The 23366-nt window shown below is 36.4% G+C and overlaps 3 protein-coding genes across 5 annotated transcripts; all 3 read left to right on the top strand.

Moving 5' to 3' along the window:
• Window positions 1-525: 525 nt before the first annotated feature.
• On the top strand, window positions 526-2054 carry LOC111497579 (60S ribosomal protein L38). Its single transcript, XM_023148408.1, has 3 exons — window positions 526-584; window positions 944-1127; window positions 1759-2054. The coding sequence occupies exons 1-3, from the start codon at window positions 582-584 to the stop codon at window positions 1779-1781; spliced, it is 210 nt and encodes a 69-aa protein (XP_023004176.1). The 5' UTR covers window positions 526-581; the 3' UTR covers window positions 1782-2054.
• A 5020-nt stretch (window positions 2055-7074) lies between these two features.
• Window positions 7075-10858, top strand: LOC111497684. Its single transcript, XM_023148568.1, has 5 exons — window positions 7075-7360; window positions 7789-8746; window positions 8905-9210; window positions 9405-9496; window positions 9709-10858. Exons 1-5 carry the CDS (start codon window positions 7332-7334, stop codon window positions 10580-10582), a joined length of 2259 nt encoding a protein of 752 aa, XP_023004336.1. The 5' UTR covers window positions 7075-7331; the 3' UTR covers window positions 10583-10858.
• A 1317-nt stretch (window positions 10859-12175) lies between these two features.
• Window positions 12176-22970, top strand: LOC111497553 (flowering time control protein FPA-like). Of its 3 annotated transcripts, XM_023148358.1 has the most exons (7): window positions 12177-12471; window positions 12567-12678; window positions 15957-16202; window positions 16684-16776; window positions 17078-18087; window positions 18732-20128; window positions 22854-22970. In XM_023148358.1, the coding sequence occupies exons 2-6, from the start codon at window positions 12595-12597 to the stop codon at window positions 20107-20109; spliced, it is 2811 nt and encodes a 936-aa protein (XP_023004126.1). In that variant the 5' UTR covers window positions 12177-12471; window positions 12567-12594; the 3' UTR covers window positions 20110-20128; window positions 22854-22970. The 3 variants fall into 3 exon arrangements, with proteins under 3 accessions (XP_023004124.1, XP_023004125.1, XP_023004126.1); XM_023148356.1 differs by having other exon boundaries at window positions 12176-12678; XM_023148357.1 differs by lacking the exon at window positions 22854-22970 and having other exon boundaries at window positions 12176-12678; window positions 18732-21297.
• Window positions 22971-23366: the final 396 nt, after the last annotated feature.

Genomic DNA, 23366 nt, shown 5'->3' with positions numbered 1-23366 from the left:
AATTTGTTAATTCTTTTAAAGTTGAAGTTTGCAGAAATTTGATAAGCTGTATCAATTTTGACTTGGAAAATTTTATATTACACTATAAGAATTTCGCTTATTTCTCTAAAAATTATGACAATGAATTTTTTTTAAATGCAAGTTTTGCACAAATTTTAATTTGACTTATACAAATATATATCTATATGTCTATATATAATAATAATAAAATAAATCTACAAATTTTTTTATAAAGTTTTTATCTAAATTATATTGGCATGGATTTATTTGTTTAAAATATAATTTGGTGAATTAGAGTAAATTATTTATTTATTTTCTTTTTAAATAAAAAAAATCAGAGTTCAAATAAATTAAAAAGAACTTAAAAAAAAACAGTTTGAACTACAGACCAAGTTTATATAATTTTTTTTAATAATAATAATAAAGAAAAAAATAGAAAATTGTAGTTTGGGCCATTATATTTGAAGCCCAGCTCAGCCCTGCCCAAGTTGTTTCATAATACCTATAAATACAAAGCTATGAAAATTAGGGCTATTTGAATTTGGAGCGTCCACAAGCCGGCATTCGCAGTTCTTGTCGCAATGGTAACTCGCAAACTCCCTGCTTCCCAACTTCATGGATTTCATTGTTCATAGTTTTTTATATTCTCAATCCATGTTTGGTTTTTGTTCCTGTATTCATTTGAGCCATACAATTACCGCTTTTTCTAGTGTACTGTTTGTGCTTACTCTTTCCATTTCTTGCTTAATCTCTCTGTATTTCTCCGCCGCCGCCGGTTTCTTGGTACCTTGAGTATTAACAGAAGAGAATGTATTGAGGAAACGACCTATGTATTTATATTCTGATTAGAATGTGCAGATTATGTATTTGCTCTCTAATTCTTGTAGTTTAGAGCATTCTGTATGTTTTCGTATCTTATGTTTTATGTCGTGTCAATATGCAGCCGAAGCAAATTCATGAGATCAAAGATTTCCTTCTCACTGCAAGAAGGAAGGATGCTCGTTCCGTGAAAATCAAGAGGAGCAAAGATGTGGTGAAGTTCAAAGTTCGATGCTCTAAGTATCTGTATACTCTCTGTGTTTTCGACTCTGAGAAAGCAGACAAGTTGAAGCAATCTCTTCCACCAGGTTAGATTAACTTTTTTTTTTTTTTTTTTTTTTAATAACTAGCACCTGCAATTTATTTTTAGAGCATGAGATATTGAAAGTAATTAGCACATTACTTTTAAATGGTTAAATTAGATTAAAAGCATTTCTTAAATTGTTTGTGTTTGACTGTAAATTCATAGGTGCTTTTATCATCGGGATTTTGTATTAGATGATCATTATTTTACTGTCATTTCTAGAATTGCCAAGTGATCTGAGGAGAAGTTTTGAGGTGTTATTAGGTTTAATATCCCAATGTGGGTGATTTTGTCATTTTGTGGTTGGGATTGACATGAGGGATGAGTTGGGACTTTCTTGAATTGCTAAGTGATCTGAGCAGAAGTTATGGATGTTATTAGGTTTAATACACCATTGTGGTTGTTTTGTAATTTTTAGGTAGGCTTCATTCCATTGGATATTCCCCTTTTTTTTGTGAACTCTTATGTTCTTCCATTGTTCTTAACTAAAGTTGTTCTTATAAGAAAAAGAAATTACTTGGTATGCTTTCTAAAATGAGGATGATAATGAATTCGGTCTTGATTATGCCATTTCTTCATGTCGTCACTTGTGATCGTACAATTCCAGCCTCTGATTATTTTTCCCATTGTGCCAGGTTTGAGTGTGCAAGATCTGTGAAAGAATGGTTAAAGTTTCTCGAATGCAATCACAAGAACAGGACTAGATTTTTTTTTTTTTTTCTATTTTTCGTTGGGATCTTTTTTCCAAGTATTTCGAATACTTCTAAATTGGATTTGAGGTTGTAGTAATCCATATTCCCTTCATTTCCCAGTGGGGTTAATGGAAATTTAGAATTGTTATGTCTGAGTTTATTGTGTGGGTACCCAGTTGTTTCACTAAAACTATCTTACTCTTGCAGTGTTTCTTTAACCAACATTAGCTTTGATATGCTCAGCCTTTTTTTTTTTAATTGAAACTTATGCAACAACCCAATTCAATAGTTGATTCAGGAATGGATGGTTTTTTAGAAATACTTTTAGGTGATTTGTGTTTTGCGAATCAAAATTTTAGCTGTTCATGATCATCTCTAATCGAGTATGAATCACTAAAACTATTTTATCGAGTATCTTACTCTTGCAGTGTTTCTTTAACCAACATTAGCTTTGATATCTTATCGAGTATCTTACTGTTCATGATCATCTCTAATCGAGTATGAATCACTAAAACTATCTTATCGAGTATCTTACTCTTGCAGTGTTTCTTTAACCATCAGGAATGGATGGTTTTTTAGAAATACTTTTAGGTGATTTGTGTTTTGCGAATCAAAATTTTAGCTGTTCATGATCATCTCTAATCGAGTATGAATCATGGTGTCTGAGTGTCGAGTATACTTAACCATGCATGTGTGGGTACAAATTCCTTGAGGGTTGAAAAACTTTAGATCCTTATTTCTTTTATTAACAGTATGGTAACTATTTTCATTATTCTTAGATACTTTCTTAGTTACCTTAGTCACAAACTTTATTATGTAGTAAACAATGTGATATGTATGGATGTATGTGTATACATGTGTATATGTATATCTATATATATAGACTTTTAAAAAAGGTAAGGATATTCTAAAAATAAATGGCCACTATATTTTATACTATAGTCTTCAAAAAGAATGGAACCCTCGAGCCATGATGGGGTTAGTTAAGAAGTGGGACTCACAGCGACTTTAAATGTCAGGTGTTGCTGCTCTGTATGTGGACCCACACGCGATTGGTCTCGTCATTTCACTTATTTACAATTTTACCATTTTTCTTTTTAATTTTAAGAAGTATAAAATAAATAAACTATTTTCCTGGAAAATTAAAGTATATTTGAAAATTATTCATGGAAAAAAAATTTAAGATTTTATTTAAATCCTGCATATTTCATGTGCCTATTTTATTTTTTTTTCGTTTCTCCTGATTTTACCCTCCTATAATTTGTATTTTGTTGTCGGTTTGATATGTTTAGAGTTGTTACATGACCTTTTTTTTTAATCTTTAATTACTTATACTAGTAAGTAATACGAACAACAATTCTTTTATTATATAGTTTCAATCCTACTCGATTGTGATAGTTCCAGCGTGCCACCCTCAAATATGAGTGGCTTACGGAGAATATGATTAAATACAAAATTATAGTTGACATTAAGGGCATAGCTCAACGGTCGGCATCTTGTTTTCATAAGAATTAAACTGACTTAATTTGATGAAATAAAAAGTGTTTATTAGAATAAAACTAAATATATTGTTATTTTCTCGGCCCCAAAATATACCATCAATTTCAAATCTCGGAAACAAAATATATGATCTAGGTTAGGTCCTATTCTTTGCCCGGCTAGTTTGTCTAGTTTGCAGGCAAGGAGAGTTTGATGTGGTGTATAATGGAGTTCGGTGACGAAAGAGATGGATGCATTGTTCCAAAACTTGTGGTCCTCGTTCAATCCAAAGAATCTAAAAGGAGTTTCGAACCCATTTCTCTTCTCTTGTCGATGTTTTTTTAAGATTTTTTTCTGACCTCAATTGGTTCTTATGTCAACGCAGTCCTACATCGAGGATAAGTTTCCATTGAGTCGATGGGTATTTTAAACACCTCTATACTTTTAGGGTTCGGACACAAAAAGTGGTAGGTCGAGACTATCTTGACAATATGGTTCAAATTAGAATGACGGCTCAATGATTAACTTATTTTATGGCTTGAATTCGTGTACAAGATGATACCATTGTAAAACTATATAGAAAACTTTTATTTTTACATGTATATTATATTGACCGTATTTTTTCTCTCTCTCTCGTGATTGGTAAGAGAAATGTAGATTGTGACAACTTGAACGATACCGTTATGGTCCACGTACTGATGTGCATTGGGCGATCTCTCTCTCATTCGTTCTATTAGCATAATATTAATTAAATTACCTCATATATTCACGTGGATTACGGTTTTTTAATGCTAAAAAGAAATTTAGGGAATCAATCACGTTTATCTCGTAGCTTTCATACTTTATTATTCAAATATAGATCTTTTAAAAAAGAAAAAACAACATTTAATATTTACCCATTTTGGCTGGCTTGACCCATACAAAAAGAAAATTACAATGAACAAATTGACATTCTAACAAACTCTATAATAATTATAAAAAATAAAAATAAAAAGTTGCGTTGACTGACGCCTCCAATTTTGACTTAATTTTTTTTTTTTCTTGTTTGACCGTATTTCTTACACGACAAATCCTTAAAGAAGCGATACAATATAATCATTACTTAGTTTGGTCGAAGAAAAGTGGAGGAGACAAGTTTAGGTCAAGCCCGAGTTGGTCCTCTATTAACTGATTGTGAAAAGAGATTCCTCAACTAAGTAAGAATTCTTTTGTCCCGAGACGGAAACTAAACATTATTTATAAAGGTGTAAAAAACATTCAGTATTAAACAGTTTTAAAATCTTTAGGGAAAGGAAAAATCCAAAGAGATTGGTAGAGTTGAGCTGTTACAAATTGTATCAAAACCAGATATCGAGCAGTATACCAACTTTCTTGTGAAGATCTCACGTCCGTCGGAGAGAGAAACTAAATAGTCAGATATTAAAATTTTAAAATAATTTTAAAATATTTATTTAAGTCAACTATAATATGATATTTATAATTATATTTTTTTAAAAAAATCACATTTATAAATACACACGTGAAGGAGAAGAAATATTTATTTATAAATATTTAATTGTTTTTATTTATTGCTACTGATACTATTTATTGTGAATACCCCCTTTAGTTCTTAGGTTTGAAAAATGTTTCATTTTAGCCCCCCTCCTATTAATAATTAGTTGGCTTATTTTTATCAACAATAAATTGATGTGACTATTTTCCTTATATATATATATATATATTTGAAAAAAAAATTGTCATTATTTTTTATTGACGTGGAAAATATCTGAATACAAAGACATGTTGCCAGTAAATATTGTCTGCTTTTATCTGTTACGAATCCTTGTTAGCTTTACAATTTTAAAACTCGTCTACTAGGGAGAGGTTTACACACTCTTATATGAAATGATTCGTTTCTCTCTCCAACTGATGTAGGATCTTACAATCTACCCTTCTTGAGGGCCAACGTTTTCACTGATACATCGCTTGGTGTCTGACTCTTGATATCATTTGTAACAGCTCAAGCCCACCGCTAGTAGATATTGACCGATTTGGTCCATTACACCCATCATCTTCACATTTTAAAAACATGTCTACTAAAGAGAGATTTCTCCCCCTTATAAAAAAATATTTCGTTTTTTTTTCCAACCAATATGAGATCTTACTTATTATTTTCAAATTACAGCTTTCTCAGCTCAAGAATTAAGAAATCCGTGAAGCTAATATTTTGAATTTTCATCGATCAAACCAATTTAAAAAAGACACGTCGAACACACACATACCCGACCGAACATATTTGACGTAAAAAAAACTATAAATTATCCAAAATTTATATGATTTGGATATTAAAAATTAAAAAAAAAAAAAAAAGTTTGAATAAGAAGAATTAGGTGGGGCCCACTACCACATGTTTGGATGTGGTAAGCATATGAGGTTTGTTTGTGGCTTACCAATTTATGGCCAATAAAAGAAGTAAAATAAATTAATTATTTTTATTTAAATAAAAACAATATAAATTAAAAATAAATAAATAAATAAATAAATAAAAGGTGTATTTTTGTGTGTGGAAGTCTCTCAATTATGAGGTGGAATGTGACTTCTTTTTGCTTCTTAGCCGACACCACATTTTATTTTTTTTTTAATTTGTTTATTTTATTTATGTTTAACAACTATTGCACATGCATCCATATGCAAAATTCTCAAATACCAAGGTCAATAAAATAATCATTTACAATATTTTTATTATATATTATTTAAATAAAGTGTCGGGTATTCTTAAATTCGATACGAACGGTTCGACAATCTGTCTTCCTAAATCGAGATAGCAAGAACCGTTCTTGACTTATTCCTCCCGATGGCTTCTCATATTAGATAGTGATCGATTTTTAGATCTCATCCGAAAAGTAGGGCTCGAGAATTGAATGGTTATAACTAACATCTCTTTAGTAGTTCAAGAAAATCTACTTTCGGTAGAAAATATATTCGGTAAGTAAATAAAAATAAATGCCAATTGGTTTATAAAAAATTAATGATAATTATTACTAAATAAATGTAAATATATTTGAATATTTATGAATTATGGAATTAAATTATATTTTAAATATAATTTCTTCAAAACTTATAATTATTAATTGATATTTTAGGTTGGCTAAATAAATACATAATTATTGCCAAGTCTATTATTCTTTTTGTTAAGCTTTTAATTTTTTAGTTCACAATTTATTTAATTTTTTTCATTTAAAATTACTTAATTACCAAATTTGACCGTGGGTAACATTTAAGGTTAAGCGTAATAAAAGTAATTAATTGACAGGTAAAAAATTATTGTCAAATGTTTAGGTAAGAATATTTATTTATTTATTATTATTATTATTATTTTTTTGCCAAATGCAAATATTTAAAATTTAAATATGAAAATAAAAATAATTATACATATAACTTGTTTTCTAAGTTATATATACGTATTATTAATGTATATATATATTTCATAAATATTTAGAGAAGACGAGTTTAAATATCATTCATTCGGACTTAATCGAGTTGAATATCATAGGTAATTATGGAGTTGTTTTAGGTCATTGCTTTCTAAAAACAGTAACATATTTCGAACTCAAATTTACAAACCAAATTTGAATTGTATTTCCTAAATTAATAACACCCATATAGTTTTTTTTTTAAAAAATAGAACATAATATGTTAGAAGGGAAGAAATTCATTTAGATGTTGATGAATTGTGGAGTAAAAGATTGAAGAGTGGGTGAGGTTAAAGCTTTATAATCTGCATATTGTTATGTATATGGTGGGTGTCAGACACTGACAGCTTCTCTACTTAATCATGTATTGAGCCTGTGCTCATTTATTCTCTCTACTTTTTTGAGTTTTCTCTGAGAGATCTTCCATTTCCAGTTCCTTTTCTTACCATCCCTACACCGCCATGTTCTTCGCTTCTTCCCACAACCAGAAACTCCCATTTTTGACCCTTCCTTTTTCATGGTGTTTTTGCAGAGAAATGGTGTTCTTGTTTGTGCTTTTTTGAGTTAAATACCAAATGGGTTTCGATGTTTAAGTCATTTTCTCATCTGGGTCGGTGAGTTTTCCTGTTTTTTCCCCTGTTTTTTCATCGATTAATTGCTTGATTTCTAGTTCTATGAGCGAATCTCTTTCTGGGTTTTCTGGTTGTTCGTCTAATTTGAAATGAAATGAAATGTGTGTTCATATTTGGGGTAGCAATTGGTTAAACCTACCAAATCTAAATCCTGTACGGTGCTTCTTTGCCGGAGTTTTGTTTGATTTATGTTATATTTGGTAAAGATATTAATCTGGTTTGTAGGTTATCCCCCATTTTCCTTTTTTGTAATTTCTTCTCCTTTTGATTTGGATCGCTTCATTTCGCCATTGGCGATGGGAGATTAAGCTCTTCCTTCTCGATATTTCTTGTTTTCTTGAAGAAGGGGTTTCGATTTCTTGGGGGTTTCTTCGAATACTGTTTGGTTTTCTGAGTGATGCCTTCTGAAGGTATCCAACAATGGCGAATCTGGTTCCTGGAGTGCTTCTTAAACTGCTGCAGCATATGAACACTGATGTGAAGGTTGCCGGAGAGCACAGGTCGGCGTTGCTGCAAGTTGTGAGTATAGTTCCGGCATTGGCCGGCGGCGATCTTTCACCGAATCAAGGTTTTTATCTCAAAGTCTCTGATTCTTCTCATGCTACATATGTTTCACTGCCTGATGAACATGGTGATCTGATTCTTAGTGATAAGATTCAATTGGGTCAGTTTATTCATGTTGAACGCCTTGAGTCTGCGTCCCCTGTCCCTGTTCTTCAAGGCGTTCGACCGGTGCCCGGTCGACACCCTTGTGTAGGGAGCCCTGAAGATATTGTTGCTACTCATTCTCCTGGATTTCTTAACAATAATCCTAACTTGAAACCATTGGAGAAATCGAAACCGACCCCGAAAGTTTTAGGCATTGTCGGGGAGAAGGAGAAGTCTCTGCCTGTTAGACTCAATGGCAATGTCAAGGAGGATAAGATTGAGAAGAAATCCTCATCGTTGAGTAGATCCAAGTCTCAGTTGTCGAAATTGACGGTGAATATCGATGCGAAAAAGGAGCCTCTAACGAGACTAAAGTCGATGAATTCACGGTCGATACCTTCCTCTCCGACGAGCTGTTATTCATTGCCTTCTTCGTTTGAGAAGTTTGCTAACAGCATTAAGCATCAGGGGAAGGTTAAGGCGTTGGCTAATGGAACGGCCAAGGTAGGGGCGGTTGAGAAGTCGAATTCTGTTCGTTCGGCCAGTCCTGTCGCTAAGAAGATGGGAGTGGGGCATCAATTCAAGCATTTAGTTCAGGGCATTGAGGTTGGGGCTAAGGCTCTGAGAAAGAGTTGGGAAGGGAATATGGAGACAAAAAGACGAGACAATTCGATATTAAGAGCTACCAAACTCGATCCCAAGTCTGAAGCTCGGGTTACTGTAAGTTTTATCATACTCAATATGATCCTCGTTTCATATTTGATTTGTCTTTAAAACGGAAAACGTTCATTCGTGGATATTCATGTCTGTTACTATGAATCTATTAAGCTGCAAATTTGTTTACTAGCGTCCAATCACGTCTCCATTCTCTTATGCAGACTCCTAGAAGAAGTACATCGAGCGAGAAGTTGCCATCGAGAGAGGAGAATAGGATTCAGTTACCTGCAAAGTCATCTAAAGACGATCATAGCGTGCACATGTCTTCACGGAAGAATGCCGCGAACGGAGCCTTAGATGATCAAGATAGGTCAAATAGGCAAAAATCTTCCGGTGGAAAGAAATCCTCGAGCGATGCAGGCGGATTCCCCGGGAATTTGGTGAAGATTTCTCTTAGTCATAAAAGATTGACTGAAGGGAGTGCCTCATGGGCTTCACTTCCATCATCTCTTGCCAAGCTTGGAAAGGTATGGATTCTCTGATACTATGATAATCACTGATAGCTCTTTTAGTTCTTGTTTCTCGATAAATCTTCTGCCGTTTAGATAGCTTCGGGAGCTTATATGAGCTTAATCGCTTGTTTTTTTTCGAAATTCACCGATCCGGTAGAAACTATCTATTTTGATACGTTCATATTGTTCTTCCATGTCTGCTGCTATAGGAAGTAATGAGGCACAGAGATGCTGCACAAGCAGCAGCAATAGAGGCTTTGCAAGAAGCTTCAGCTGCCGAAAGCGTGCTAAGGTGTTTAAGGTACGAAACCTTTCCCGGTGCAGTACTCGTAGTTCTCGCTGCCTTTTAGTTCTATATTTGAAATGCAAGCATAAACGATTCGGTCGAAAGTTGTTTGAGCTGATTTTAGTACATTTGGTTGGAAAAGATATGAAGAATTTATCGACTTTTATAACGAGCTTCTTGGTTGCTTTCGCACGGTTTTCTGTTGTCTTATGTTGTTCGGTTTGCAGTATATTTTCCGAGTTAAATGCTGCTGCAAAGGAGGATAATCCACAGCCTGCAGTAGAACAGTTTTTGACCCTTCATGCTAGCCTGACCAATGCTCATATGGTGGCTGAATCTCTTTCGAAAACGGGTCCCTCTGGTCCGATCAATGAGAGCGAAGAAAACGCTTCAGAAGAAACGATGAAGGTCTCGTTAAAGGCTAGAAAACAGGCATCTGCTTGGGTCCTGGCTGCTTTAGCTACCAACATGTCGTCTTTCGCAGTTTATAGCCGTGATCCACCCTCGGCTCTAAATCCGACCTCATCTCTATCCCAAAACCAAAAGAATGCATCTGCAAATCTGCCTATTGTAGTGTTAGAAAACTCGTCTAAGAACAGCTCGTCGAAATCCCAAGGGAAGGTTCGCCAGATGATAAACTCTAAACCGATTGGATCAGGAAATCCCGGTCGAACAAAGGAGGGAACGACACTCGGTCAAAAGTTGCAGGCTCAACCTCCTCCAGAATGGATCAGAGGAAACGGTCTCGACGAAGCGGTTGACTTGGCTGAGATGTTACGGCTGCAATCCCAGGACTGGTTCTTGACATTCATGGAAAGGTTCTTGGATGCAGGCGTCGACACAGCAGCATTGTCGGATAACGGACAAATAGCAGGAATCTTGACTCAGCTCAAGAGCGTAAACGACTGGTTAGATGGCATAGCTTCTACCAAAGACGAAGAAGACCCCACCGACATTTCGACCGAGACGATCGACAGGCTGAGGAAGAAGATCTACGAGTATCTTCTCATGCACGTTGAGTCTGCAGCCGCTGCGCTTGGCGGGGGATCGCAGCAACTGCCACAGCAGATACAGGCAACCGGAACGAAAGCCAAAAGGTAACTGTCGAAGCTCGATGTTGGTTTCATCTTAACATGGATTACTCGAGCATAAAATCGTGTACATAGCTTCTGCATCGGATCACGCCATAGATGAAAAGCAGTTATTACGGTTCTTGTTTTGAATTCATGAGATTTGATTACTGAAATTATACAGACCTGGGTTTGTTCATTCAGTTCAGCTTTACACATATAATCAACTGTACATTCTGTTGTTAGTGAAGAGTGCATATTGATATATTTCTGAACAATCTCATAATTTATTCTATTGGTTAGTTCATGAGCAGCTCTCGAATGAACGAACACAAGTCCACCGCTACGAGTTAGACGCAAATATATAATCGAAACATATCTTCGAATATAAGGCCATGGGACGTTTGATAACTCACCACTACATTTGTAACAGCTCAAGTCCACCGCTAGCAGATATTGTTCTCTTTTAACCTTTTCTTTCCGGCTTTCCTTAAAGTTTTCAAAATGTGTATGCTATGAGTAGGTTTTTACACTTTTATAAGGAATATTTCGTTCTCCTCTCTAACTGATACGAGATCTCACAATCCACCCCATTTGGGTCTAGTGTCTTTGATGGCACACCGCCCAGGACGGACTTTGATACCATTTGTAACGGTCCTAGCCTATCTTTTATAAGGAATGTTTCGCTCCTCTCCCTAACCGATATGGGACCTCACAATCCACCCCCTTTGGGGCTAGTGTCCTTGGTGGCACACTGCCCAAGACGGACTTTGATACCGTTTGTAACGGTCCTAGCCTACCCTTATAAGGAATGCTTCGTTCCTCTCTTTAACCGATATGGGATCTCACAATCCACCTCCTTTGGGGCTAACGTCCTTGTTGGCACACCGCCCAGGACGGACTTTGATACCATTTGTAACGGTCCAAACCCACCTTATAAGAAATGCTTCATTCCCCTCTCTAACCGAAATGGGATCTCACAGTCCACCTCCTTTAGGGCTAGCGTCCTTGGTGGCACATCGCCCAGGATGAGATTTGATACCATTTGTAACGGTCCAAACCCACCCTTATAAGGAATGCTTCGTTCCCCTCTCTAACCAATATGAGGTCTCACAATCCATTCTCTTTGAGGCTAGCTTCATTGGTGACACGCTGCCCAAGACCGACTTTGATACCATTTGTAATGGTCCAAGCCCCCGCTAGCCGATATTATTCTGTTTGAGCTTTCCCTTTCAAGCTACCGTTCAAAGTTTTTAAAACTCGTCTAACACGGAAACATAAATGAATAGTATCCTTAAAACATTTTATAATGTAAATTTGTGAGGTGTACGGAATTAAACTATAAATTATTAATTGTATCAATTTAAATCTAAATAAATTTTATTATCGATTAAAGCTTAAATCAATTTTATTATCAGTTAAAATCACATATAAAAACATTAATTTATGTGTAAAAACTTATTTATATCAATTGGTTTTGTCGTAAAAAAAACCCAAATTAAAATAGAGACCTACGAATTTACATTTTAAACCCTTTCATCTCGTCATTCAGTTATAAAGCTGTAAGCACGAAGGCGTCTAATATGGTAATTTCATTCTAAACAACAAAACCGTTCCCCCAAAATTTCAGTACAAATTCCAATTTCCCTCTGCAAAACCTAACCCTATCTTCAAAAGTTTTCTCTCCATCTACACAAGATTCTTCTTCTTCTTCAACCTCAAATCCTCTGTTCTTCTCTCACGTCGACACATTCTCTTTGCTCGAATTCATTTGCTCTGCAAAATCGGTGATAGAATCCCAAAGGTGAATTTAGTCTCTGATTCTTCGTTTCGATTTCAGTGCCGCCTCTTCCCCAAATGAGCCGACAGCAACTGTATAGGGACTCGGACGTTACGGAGATGTCTTCCAACAGCTTGTGGGTAGGCAACTTGTCCATGGATGTCACGGATACGGATCTCATGAATATGTTTGCGCAGTTTGGGGCGATTGATAGTGTTTCTTCCTATCCTTCCAGGAGTTACGCTTTCATCTTCTTCAAGCACATGGAGGATGCTCAAGCGGCTAAGGAGGCTCTTCAAGGGGTTATTCTGCGTGGGAGTTCAATCAAAATCGAGTTTGCGAGACCGGTTTGTTTTTGTTCTGATCTCTGTGTTGTGTTAGGTTTATTTGGATTCGTGTGCCTGTATAACATGACTGGTGTGCTATTGATCACTCGCTTTCTTTTGCAATCTATTGGTTTTGCGCTTCATTTGAACCCCTTCTTTTTGATAACGCGACTAGTGTTGAGATAGGCGTAATCTTCATACGATTAAAGGTTTTTTATTTTTTATTTTTTAATATTCAAAATCGAATGCTTCAAACCCAACATCGACTTTCATGGCATACATAGCGGTCAAATGTTCTTCCGTAACTAGTCTCATGGCTTCTCTCATTTAATTAAACTTGTAGATGATGGAGGAATCGGAATTCCTCTGCATCTTCAAGTTTATTAAGTTTTAAGCGGATTGTGTTCAACGATACCTAATGAAGATCTGCGGGGTGCAATAATTTTCTTACTTCGGCAGAGCTATAGTCATGCAAAGAGGCATGCTCAAAAGAATTTTAGTAATTGGGAGAACATATCAATAATTGATATTAGCTTAGGAGGATCATTCGATATAAACCGTGCAACCTGATAGCATTTGGATACATCAAATCTATATGAAAATCTAAGCTAATCACCAAAACTATACGCCTTCCAATCATATCCAACGTCAGGTGAAATCTGAATTGGTCGCTTAAGTGGTTGTGACGAAATTACAAACTTCTCAAAAGTATTGTATGATTCCGACGCCATGAATGTTCCGAAGTAATATGATGAGTCTGTTCTCTGGTGGATTTTGTTTATTCTTCCTTCTTAATTAAACATGTTATTGGTACTGTCTAGATAATAAATAGGCTTAACCTTTGACTGCTTAGCTTTTTCTTTGGTTTACGATAAAACTTTTCATCATGTGTGCAAGACAATATATCTGCAAAGATCAGGAAGTGCTAGAAATCAGCCTCGTAACATTAGTTAGTGGAAGAAATATTTAAGCGCTTATATAGTGTTATTAAAGCATGAAGCGGATTGAAGTGCAGTAACCGTTCAGTGCCCAAGTGCAAGGCACAAAGCTAAAAGACACGATGGCTTCAATAAGGTGAAGCACACAATGAATCACATATGAACACACACGTACATAGTATTAAAACTAGTATGAAGCATGGATACAGAAAACAAATATTAACTTTTTAAGATGAACAAAAACAAGCCTCTACTTATAACATGATTTTTCAATAACAAAAAATCCAATTAGTCATAGAAGCAAACTACAAAATGTACTAGTTAAAACTCGCTATGACTAAATAGGTCATTATCTCAATTTTCATAATCATTGGACTTATAGTCCTTTACTTCCTTTGTAGCATAATTTCCATGTCCCTCCACAAGTTTGGGGGGGGGGGGGGGGGGGGGGGGGGGGGGGGGGGGGGGGGGGGGGGGGGGGGGGGGGGGGGGGGGGGGGGGGGGGGGGGGGGGGGGGGGGGGGGGGTGTTGGAGAGTGAGCTTTGGGTGAGAAGGTTAAACACGAAGGATATGAACCAATAGTTTCTTGTTTAAGTTTTTTTAAAGTATTTTGTTGCAACCTTAGTTCATTAAAAACATGTTGCCATGAGGTACACGCTCAATAAGGATGGGTACACTCTTCTCGTAATTTTGTAATTGTCAATTCTACTGGCTGATGGACAATGATGAGAAGAATATCAAGATTCAAGGAGTAACTAATTTGTTTGGCTTAAGAACTTAAGAACAGTAAGGGTTACATATATATTTTTTTTTGGCAGAATCTAATCTTTTTTCAATAGCAATTGGCCTTGGTGTCTTAGCTCTGCTACTTGACTGCCTAATTGACATTTGGTGTGTTTTAATTGAGAGGAGTTTATTTGAGCAACTCTTTTTTCTTTTTTACTTGGAACATCTCAGTAGACAGGCTACTCCTGTTTGGAAATGTTTTCTGGGCATGCCAATCCTTCAAGATTGATGCTTGTTTGGAAATAGCATTTTCTTTTAATTTCAGTCATTGAACATTACTCTGACCTTGACCTATACTGCCTAAAATAAAAGCAAAATCTCCATTGTTTCAATGATTCCAGGGTGGAACATTAATGAAATTTTAGAATCTGTTTCCCTTTAAAAGAGAGAGATACACGGATCATATGTATGATTCTTTGTGTTTTTCAACCCTCAGGGATTTCAACTCTTAGAGATCTTAAACCTTGAAGACTAAAATACCATGAGGAAGTGCTGTTTTCTTTTTCTGGTTAGAAGCCGAGGAATATATGTTAATATAGACAAAAAGGAAGACATCTTAAGGGCAAGGGGTAGAGAGAACCCCTCCCCAAATAACATGAAAAAGCCATCCAATTTCTAATAGTCAAAGCAAGGTTATAGGTGCACTAAAAATCTGCGACTGGAACTCCACCAAGAAGCCATGTATTGTATGGACAAAAGAATCTTCCAAGCTCCTCCTATCTTCAACGCTTTTAAGATTTAGTTCCTGCCATGTTATCCATAAAGTAGCTTTAACGATGCAGCCACATAGGATCTCTCTTTTGCCCTAAAACAAGTTCCCAACAAAGCCTCAAGCAACTAATGTGTATGGTTGCATATTTTTAAAAGAGAGATGATCATTATTTTCCTTTGTTGATAGTTCAATTGGAGAGCCTCTTGATGTTCTCTATGACTTTTAGGTGCAGACTCCTTATACTCCACCGTGTCTTGATTTTTTAAAAAATATAATAATTTATTGTCTAAAAGAAAATTGTAACACAGACTTAATTCACTCTCTCCACTGCCTAGTTTAAAAATGTAGCTCGTGGTTATAAAAAGGTGTTAGGTGTTATGTCTAACCTGGTCGTTTATGTAAGAAGCCCCTTGTTTGTTTCAAATACATGTAAATCAAGCCAAAAAAATTGTTGTCAAACTTGGAATATATCTGATTAGGTGTGGATGAAAATCATCAATATCGCAACAACTACTGTATGCTTCAGTTTTATTTCCTTGGAAACTACCTATTGGATAATGGATACATCATTTAAGGCTGGTAAATGAGTCTATTTAGTAGTTTCATGAATCAGATATATTCTTAGTGGATCTTCTAATTAGAGTTCTTATCTTCAGCTTTAAGTAGTATTTTCCTTAGTTGCTTAAGCTTGAGTCTTGTATCTTATCATATAAAAAATAGAATCTCGAGTAATTGAGAAAATAATATTTAGTTTTTCTTTAATGTTATGCATGCATGTTAGTGAGACACATTCATGGATTAGGTTTCTTGCTAAATAGCTCTAGAAACTGGAATTGTATGTTCCTGACAATTTTTGTTTTCAGGCCAAACCTTGTAGGAATTTATGGGTAGGCGGTATTAGTCCAGCTGTTTCAAGGGAACAACTTGAAGAAGAGTTTTCCAAATTTGGTAAAATTGATGAATTTAAGTTTTTGCGAGATCGGAATACTGCATTTATTGAGTATGTTCGGTTAGAAGATGCATCACAAGCTTTGAGAATCATGAATGGGAAACGCATTGGTGGAGACCAGATTCGAGTTGATTTTCTTCGATCACAGCCGATGAGAAGAGTAAGCTTGTTCAGAACTTAATGAGCATCAATGTGTTGTATTGATATGTTTGCACCATTTAAAAACTAGGGCAGTTACTTTCTTTATGTATTGACTTTACCCTTGATTTTTACTGGATTGGATTTTCTTGTCCTTGGATGTTATTCTGAGCTATAATATTATTTTATTTTCTGATCTCTCTTCTTGCTGACAAAATTGAATTGAAGATGGGAAAAAATTGTGTTTAGATTTGTTTGACAAATGTAAAGAAAGCTTGAGGTTGTCCTGCATATTATTAGTGCTCGTTCTAGATTGCTGTGCATATGTTCTTTCTCTTTCCATAGCGTATGTAATATTTGGATTCCTTCATACTTGAACATTCTGCAATGCATATCCTTAATTTAAGATGTCCTTTGTGGACAACTTTTATATTAATTTTGAAATTAGTTTATGTGACCTCTTTTCTCTCTATAGCTAATGTAATTAATCTAAATCTTTTTAGGATCAGTGGCCCGACTCCCGAGATGGGCATGGGCAGCTTCAGGGTAGAAATGTGGGGATGGCTGATTTCCAATCTGGTTATAAAAGACCTCTGGTGAGTCTTCCGGACCTGTGACCTTTTGTAATCGTCAATGTTTTACCATTATATATAATGGTTAATACTTTACAAATACAAATATGTAAAAGCTTTTGCAGACCTGTGCACATTGTTGATGTTATAGTAACTACAACCATACCGGGGTCATGGAGGTATTTTCTAAGGTTTATACTTAGGATATGATAAAAGACTAATTCACCATTTTCCATAGGACAATCTTTTTCTCACTTTATGAATTACAGTTAGTTTCTTGTTTATTTTATATCATAGAAATTTAATCGTTGGATAATTATTGCAGCATACTCAATCTTCAGAACTACGTAGAGATGGACCTCCCAGCAAGGTTTTGTGGATTGGTTACCCTCCATCTGTTCAAATTGATGAACAAATGCTCCACAATGCGATGATTTTATTTGGTGAAATAGAGAGAATTACGAGTTTCCATTCTAGGCATTTTGCATTTGTAGAATTTAGAAGTGTTGATGAAGCGCGGCGTGCTAAGGAGGGTCTACAAGGACGGCTTTTTAATGATCCTCGGATTACTATTATGTTTTCAAACAGTGATCCGGCACCTGTGAAAGAGCACCCTGGCTTTTATCCTGGTGGTAAAGAGACTAGGCCTGAAATGTTCTTCAATGAGCATCAAATCCGTCCTCCACAAATGGACATGTTAGGACATCCTCACCCAATGGTGCAAAATAAGTTCCCTGGTCCATTGCCAGCTAATGGCATTCTTAGACCAAATACAGCAGTAAGACCACCACCCTTTGGTCCTCCACAGGGTATCTCAGGCCCTCCTGAGTTTAATGACTTCACGACATCGCATGGTTTCCATGATGCAAATTCAAAAAATGTGATGGGTCCAAATTGGAGAAGGCCATCTCCTCCTGCACCTGGGATACTTTCTTCTCCAGCTACTGGTATTCGTCCACCTCCACCTGTGAGGTCCACTCCAAATTCATGGGATGTTTTGGATGTAAACCAATTCCAAAGGGATTCTAAACGATCAAGGATAGATGGGCCATCATCCTTAGACGATGCTTCTTTTCCTCCAAGAAAAATGGATAACCGGGGCATGGGTTTTGATCAGCAATATGGGGTTGGTCCATTAAATGATGGAGGATCTTCTGTCTCATATACCAATGCTCCTGTGAAGACCCGTGCTATTCCTATAGGTGCAAGGGCACCAGTTAGTGGCCAGAGCCATGGTGACAATGATTTTATATGGCGTGGAATAATTGCCAAGGGTGGAACGCCTGTTTGTCATGCTCGTTGTGTCCCCATAGGCGAAGGAATAGGAAGTGATCTGTAAGTATCAGTTTTATTTTTGTTATTTTTCAAGTAACATGTTTGTATTAATATAATTTGTTTAGCTTCCCACTTCCCATGGGATGCCATGAAGTTGTATGGAAACAACTGCACCTAATTAATTCAAATGGTATCTAGGAATAAAATGTTTTGGTTCACTCTGTGTGCGTATATTTTTGAATGCTTGTTTTTCTGCTGTTCTTCGGGGTATTTGGTGGGAAAAGAATATAATAATTTTAGGGATTGGGAGAGATTTTCTGATGAGACGTGGTCTCTTGTCAGGCTTAATGCATCTACTTGGGCCTCAGTTTCCAAGAATTTCTATAATTTCTACTTGCTTCCTAAAACATGGAGATTATTCTGGTACCCTGCTTAAAGCATCACCTCATCTTTAAAGCTAAAGGGAAACACCGTAGTCTTTGTTTCTTTAGAATTTAAGTCAAGAATTTTGACAACAATTGTTAAATGAATTGGCAGATATTTGCTTCATATTTTTGTTATGAACTGAACTTAGTTTGAAATGCCAGTCTAGATGTGAACTTGAAGGTTCCAACTAAAGATCTAGTTGGGTGGAGATGATGATGTATGGAATCTTATATTCTTGCTATTCATCTATTTTAATGTTTTCGTTTACTATTTTGCAGTCCTGAAGCAGTCAATTGTTCAGCAAGAACTGGGCTGGATCAGCTTGCTAAACATTATGCTGAAGCCACTGGATTTGACATTGTCTTTTTCTTGCCAGACAGCGAGGATGACTTTGCATCCTATACAGAATTCCTGCGTTACCTAGGTGCAAAAAACCGTGCAGGTGTTGCTAAGTTTGATGATGGAACTACAATGTTTTTAGTTCCTCCTTCAGAGTTTTTGAGAAAAGTCTTGAAAGTTGCGGGCCCAGAACGGCTTTATGGTCTCATTCTCAAATTTCCCCAGGTTCCTCTTAGTGAACCGACTCACCAGCAGTCCTATCTACCCATTCCTACATCTGACTATGGTGAGAGACAGCAAGTCTTGTCTTCACGAGCTGAATACGGGTCAGTGCTTTCAAAGCAGGAGCAACTTCTTCCAATGGATTATAATAGGGTTCTGCATGAGGAAACCAAGGAACTCCCGAAACCCCTTCTGCCTGCAAGTGAGCCACCATCTGTTCAGTCCTTGCCTCATGAGTATGTTACTAACAATAATACGGCTGCAGTCTCACAAGCTGGGTTATCATTAACACCAGAGCTTATTGCCACCTTAGTTTCTTTACTGCCTGGTAAGACACAGTCATCCAGTTTAGAAAGTGCCAAGCAACCAGCCATCTCACCACAGCCTCCAATGCCTACTGTTGATTCGAATAAAGGGACTACATCTGAGGGATGGATTGTAGGTCATCAATCTTCTGAGTTAACCGGTCAGCCATTTCAGCAAATGGAAAATCATTTTAATTCTCAGGGACAAAGTCTTTCTCAATTTCAGCCTTATCCACCTCTCCCACAAACACCAAACCAGCATGCACCACAGATCATGGGAGCAACCCAAATTCAAGATGCTGCTGTCGGTCTGCCACAGCAGCAGCATGTACCTATTCCTTACAGGCCTTTGTCTACTTATTCTGCCCCTCCTGAGAATGCACAAGCTTCTAGTTTGCCCTTTGTCAATCCTCAGTATCAGCATGATGTTTCTCAAATTAACCAGAGAGGTTATGGGTCAGTCAATGAAGTTGATACTTCTGGGTATGGTGCACCAGTCGTGCAGCAATCAACGAATACTGCGACCTTATCTAATCAAGGTCAGGGTTCTACATCACAGCCACAACCTGTTACACATTTAGCATCTGATAGGGGGAACCCTGAGCTTCCTTATCAGATGGAGCATCTCCAATCTGCAAACCTTGGTGCTGGCAATGGGACCAGTGATGTTGAGGCCGGTAAGGACCAGAGATATCGATCTACGCTACAATTTGCTGCAAATTTACTCCTTCAGATCCAGCAGCAGCAGCAGCAGCCACAGCAAGCAGGCTGGGGTTCAGGAAATCAATAATGAGCAGCTCTTTGTCTAGGTAATCCTCTGTACTTGACTTTTAATCTTCTTGGTGGCCAAGATCTTTCAGTGGATATTTGCATATAATATCTGATTGGTTTGTGATTTTCTATTTAAATGCAAGTTCCTGTAGTTGGCTGAATAGAATATGTTCTACTTCTTATGACATAGGGTTCGTTTAGCTTCTTTTCTTATGGTTGGTTGGTGATACATTATGCAGTACTTCAACTTTGCGATTCTGGTTAAGTTGTTGCACAAGTTTTTATGATGTCAATTGGGTGCTATGGCGGTCATTTTGCTGCATAATCTAGTTAGCTTCTTTGAGGTTCTTTCTTCCTAGGTATTTGGTTAGGAATTTGTGGGGTCTCTAGCTTCTCTCTCTTCTTTTTGCTTTTCAATACAGATGATGACTTAGGTGTAGTTAAGTAGGCGATGGGGAGTGATAACAAGGCCCTCCAAGTTCTCCATCTAGATACAAGAAATAGCCAAGTCTTGAATTTGGTCAAATTCCAAGATGTACAAGTATCTACCACCTAGGGAATTGACGTTTTTTAACCAGAAACTTTTTTCATTCAGCAAGTTGGGAGATCGATTGATTGGTGGTTTGTTCATTGTTGAACTAAAATCTAGTCAAGATTTCAAGAACTGGTTTTAGGAAGTTGTAAATAAACACGAGTTGTAACTAAAAACACTTGGTTTTTCTAAAAGCAGAGAAATGTCGTAGAAGGCGGTTAAATTAAATGAGCTGGGTTGGTTGAGTTGAATCAGATGTTTATGGATTGATTTGGTGGCAGTGGCATAGTCTTTACCTTCAGTGATAATTTTGAGTTTGGGAGACGGTAGTTATATATTATGTTTCCATTGATAGAAGACTCTTAATTGTGCATATCATGAACCGTTCTTATCAGAACCAAGTCCTATTATTCTTTGAGATACATATTATTAATCTTCTGCTGAATGCATCTTGATTGGTATCACACATTGAAACTGGTGGCAGTGGCATATTCTTTACATTCAATGATAATTTGAGTTTGGGAGACAGTAGCACCTTTTCTTTCATTATTTGTGCTTAGTTCTTTAATATCTGTAAAACTATGTGTAAGCAGGAATTTGTTTTGAGGGTAGTAAAATGTTTAGTCTTGTATAATACTTTTAATGTTTAGCTGACATTCTTTTCCCTTACCTTAATGAACTATGACCAAAAATGCGTACAAATGAAACTTTAAGGTACACTATAGTGGATTCATGTTATCGTATATCGTATATCTTAATCAAGGAGCTCAATGAATACAGCTATGAACCCTGTACGTTTCTGTGAGAAGTTAAAAGCTGCAATATTCATTATACCCTTAAGACCATTACATGTTGGCCGAGGGGTCATAAAGAAATAAGCTCATAGTCTCTTTTCATAAAGAAATAAGCTCATAGTCTCTTTGTGATCATGAGTACAAACCATGGTGGCTTCTATTTTGGATGTTAAATATTGAGTTTCTTGATACTAAATATTATAGGATGAAAATGAAATGAAGGTTAATTGGCACGGAAGCTCTTTTGTATTCATTCACAGTAAGAATACATATAATGCATATTCACTTGTTTATATTAATCGCTCTTAGATTGAATCAACTCGACCAGGCTTCAACTGTTACAATCTCATGTACAATCTTCAACCTTGAGAGCCTACATTTGTAAACGAACTCAAACAGGCTTCAACTGTTATGATCTTGTGTACAATTTTTAAGCTTGAGAGCCTACCTTCGTAAACCAACCTCCACTACTCTATAACCTAGAAGGTAACAAGGCTCCCTTTTACCATAATTTACGATCATAGCGTGCAGTTAGCTAGTTTGTACATGAGATCATAACAGTTGGATTCCTAGTTTGTGGGTTTTCCGTCTAAAGTTTAAGATCTTCTGCTCGGTTTGGAGTTAGCTAGTTTTGACAATGCTATCTCGTTAGTTTTGATGTTGCTATCTTGTTCTGGCTTGTTGAATAAATCTATTGTTTGTAGTCTAGCATGTACAATGGAGTAAATAGGATAAAAAATGACTGTCAACAAAAATTGTATTAGTTGGTCTGCAATTTTTCGTTTGCGAATTGTTGATTGTATTGTGCAGGGGCCAACAGTTTTCATCGTTTAGTATGAGGTAAGGTACGTATATTAATTGGTAATTGCATAGGAAATAAATTATGAAGGATTTCGTTGCGCCTGTCGTATTAGCTTTTTTGGATAAACTCTGTTTTGCTTCGACTAGATTTGATCCCGGACTAGATGGAGGTAAAAGAAAAAAACAAAAAGGAAATGAGGAAAACACTGTTTAGAATAGCGTCTATCGTACACCGATGTGTCCAGGCACACGTTAAATGTGTCTGATCGTTACATACACTTGAAAATTTTGTATATGCTCGAATGTCGGAGAAAGACGACGAGTAATGAAAGAGATTTGTGCTGGAAATAGAAAAATATATTGGTTTTATCTATTTGAAAAATAACTACATCACAAATATGGAGTGGATTTCAAACTTACTCGAATCGGGTACCGTTGTATTCGAGCTAAAGATGAGTGATTTAAACTGGGTTAGTCTGTGCTGTTGAAACCCAAAAAAACACAGCAATTCCCGATGTTTGTATGGATCGTTTGTGTGGTTTTGGCTATCAATAATTGATTAAATTGTGACAGTATTTTGGTATCAAAGTTGAACCCTTATTGTTTTGAACTGAAATGAAGCGAAAATGCGTGTAGGTAATGAAAGGTGAAAGGAAAGGAAAGGAAAGGAAAGGAAGATCTGCGTTAAATTATGGGTTTTGTTTGAGCAGAAGAAGCAGGTGGATGGGGACCCTTCGTTTTCTCCCTTCGAAGTCCCAATGCCTCTCCGTGGCCTTCCCATTCCTTCATACTCTCACGCTATTGTACTCTTTCTTCTTACTTTTGGAATTTGAGTTTTGTGCAATCCTTTGTACCATAGCTTCACCCCCCAACATTTCAACCCCTCTTTTAACGCTGCTTTGTTCTATCACTTTATTTCATATTGAAGCTCTTCAATGAGATTACCATTTTGATCACTGAAAAATAGGAATATATTGGTAACGTTCGTTTGTTCGTTCAAGTTATCCCCTTTTTGTATCTCTATGAAATACGAGCTCGTTCGAAACTTGCAAATGATTGTCTTTGCTTTCTCTATTCATTTGTACGTTTGAGTATACATTTTGAATATGCAAATTCATTTTATATTTACGTGCATCCTCTTAGAATTTG

The sequence above is a fragment of the Cucurbita maxima genome, unplaced genomic scaffold, assembly GCF_002738345.1.
Source record: "Cucurbita maxima cultivar Rimu unplaced genomic scaffold, Cmax_1.0 Cma_Scf00024, whole genome shotgun sequence".
Taxonomy (NCBI): domain Eukaryota; kingdom Viridiplantae; phylum Streptophyta; class Magnoliopsida; order Cucurbitales; family Cucurbitaceae; genus Cucurbita; species Cucurbita maxima.
The sequence above is the reverse complement of the archived record's forward strand: the minus strand, read 5'-3'. Positions and strand labels throughout refer to the sequence as shown.

Bases quoted from the DNA above. Each gene is read 5' to 3' on its own strand.
- LOC111497579 (XM_023148408.1), top strand. The intron at 1,128-1,758 runs GTTAGATTAACT...CCATTGTGCCAG, and splicing joins GAAGCAATCTCTTCCACCAG to GTTTGAGTGTGCAAGATCTG.
- LOC111497684 (XM_023148568.1), top strand. From the start codon at position 7,332: ATGTTTAAGTCATTTTCTCATCTGGGTCG. The intron at 8,747-8,904 runs GTAAGTTTTATC...TCTCTTATGCAG, and splicing joins AGTCTGAAGCTCGGGTTACT to ACTCCTAGAAGAAGTACATC. The intron at 9,211-9,404 runs GTATGGATTCTC...CTGCTGCTATAG, and splicing joins CTCTTGCCAAGCTTGGAAAG to GAAGTAATGAGGCACAGAGA.
- LOC111497553 (XM_023148356.1), top strand. From the start codon at position 12,409: ATGAGCCGACAGCAACTGTATAGGGACTCGGACGTTACGGAGATGTCT. The intron at 16,203-16,683 runs GTAAGCTTGTTC...AAATCTTTTTAG, and splicing joins GATCACAGCCGATGAGAAGA to GATCAGTGGCCCGACTCCCG. The intron at 16,777-17,077 runs GTGAGTCTTCCG...TAATTATTGCAG, and splicing joins CTGGTTATAAAAGACCTCTG to CATACTCAATCTTCAGAACT.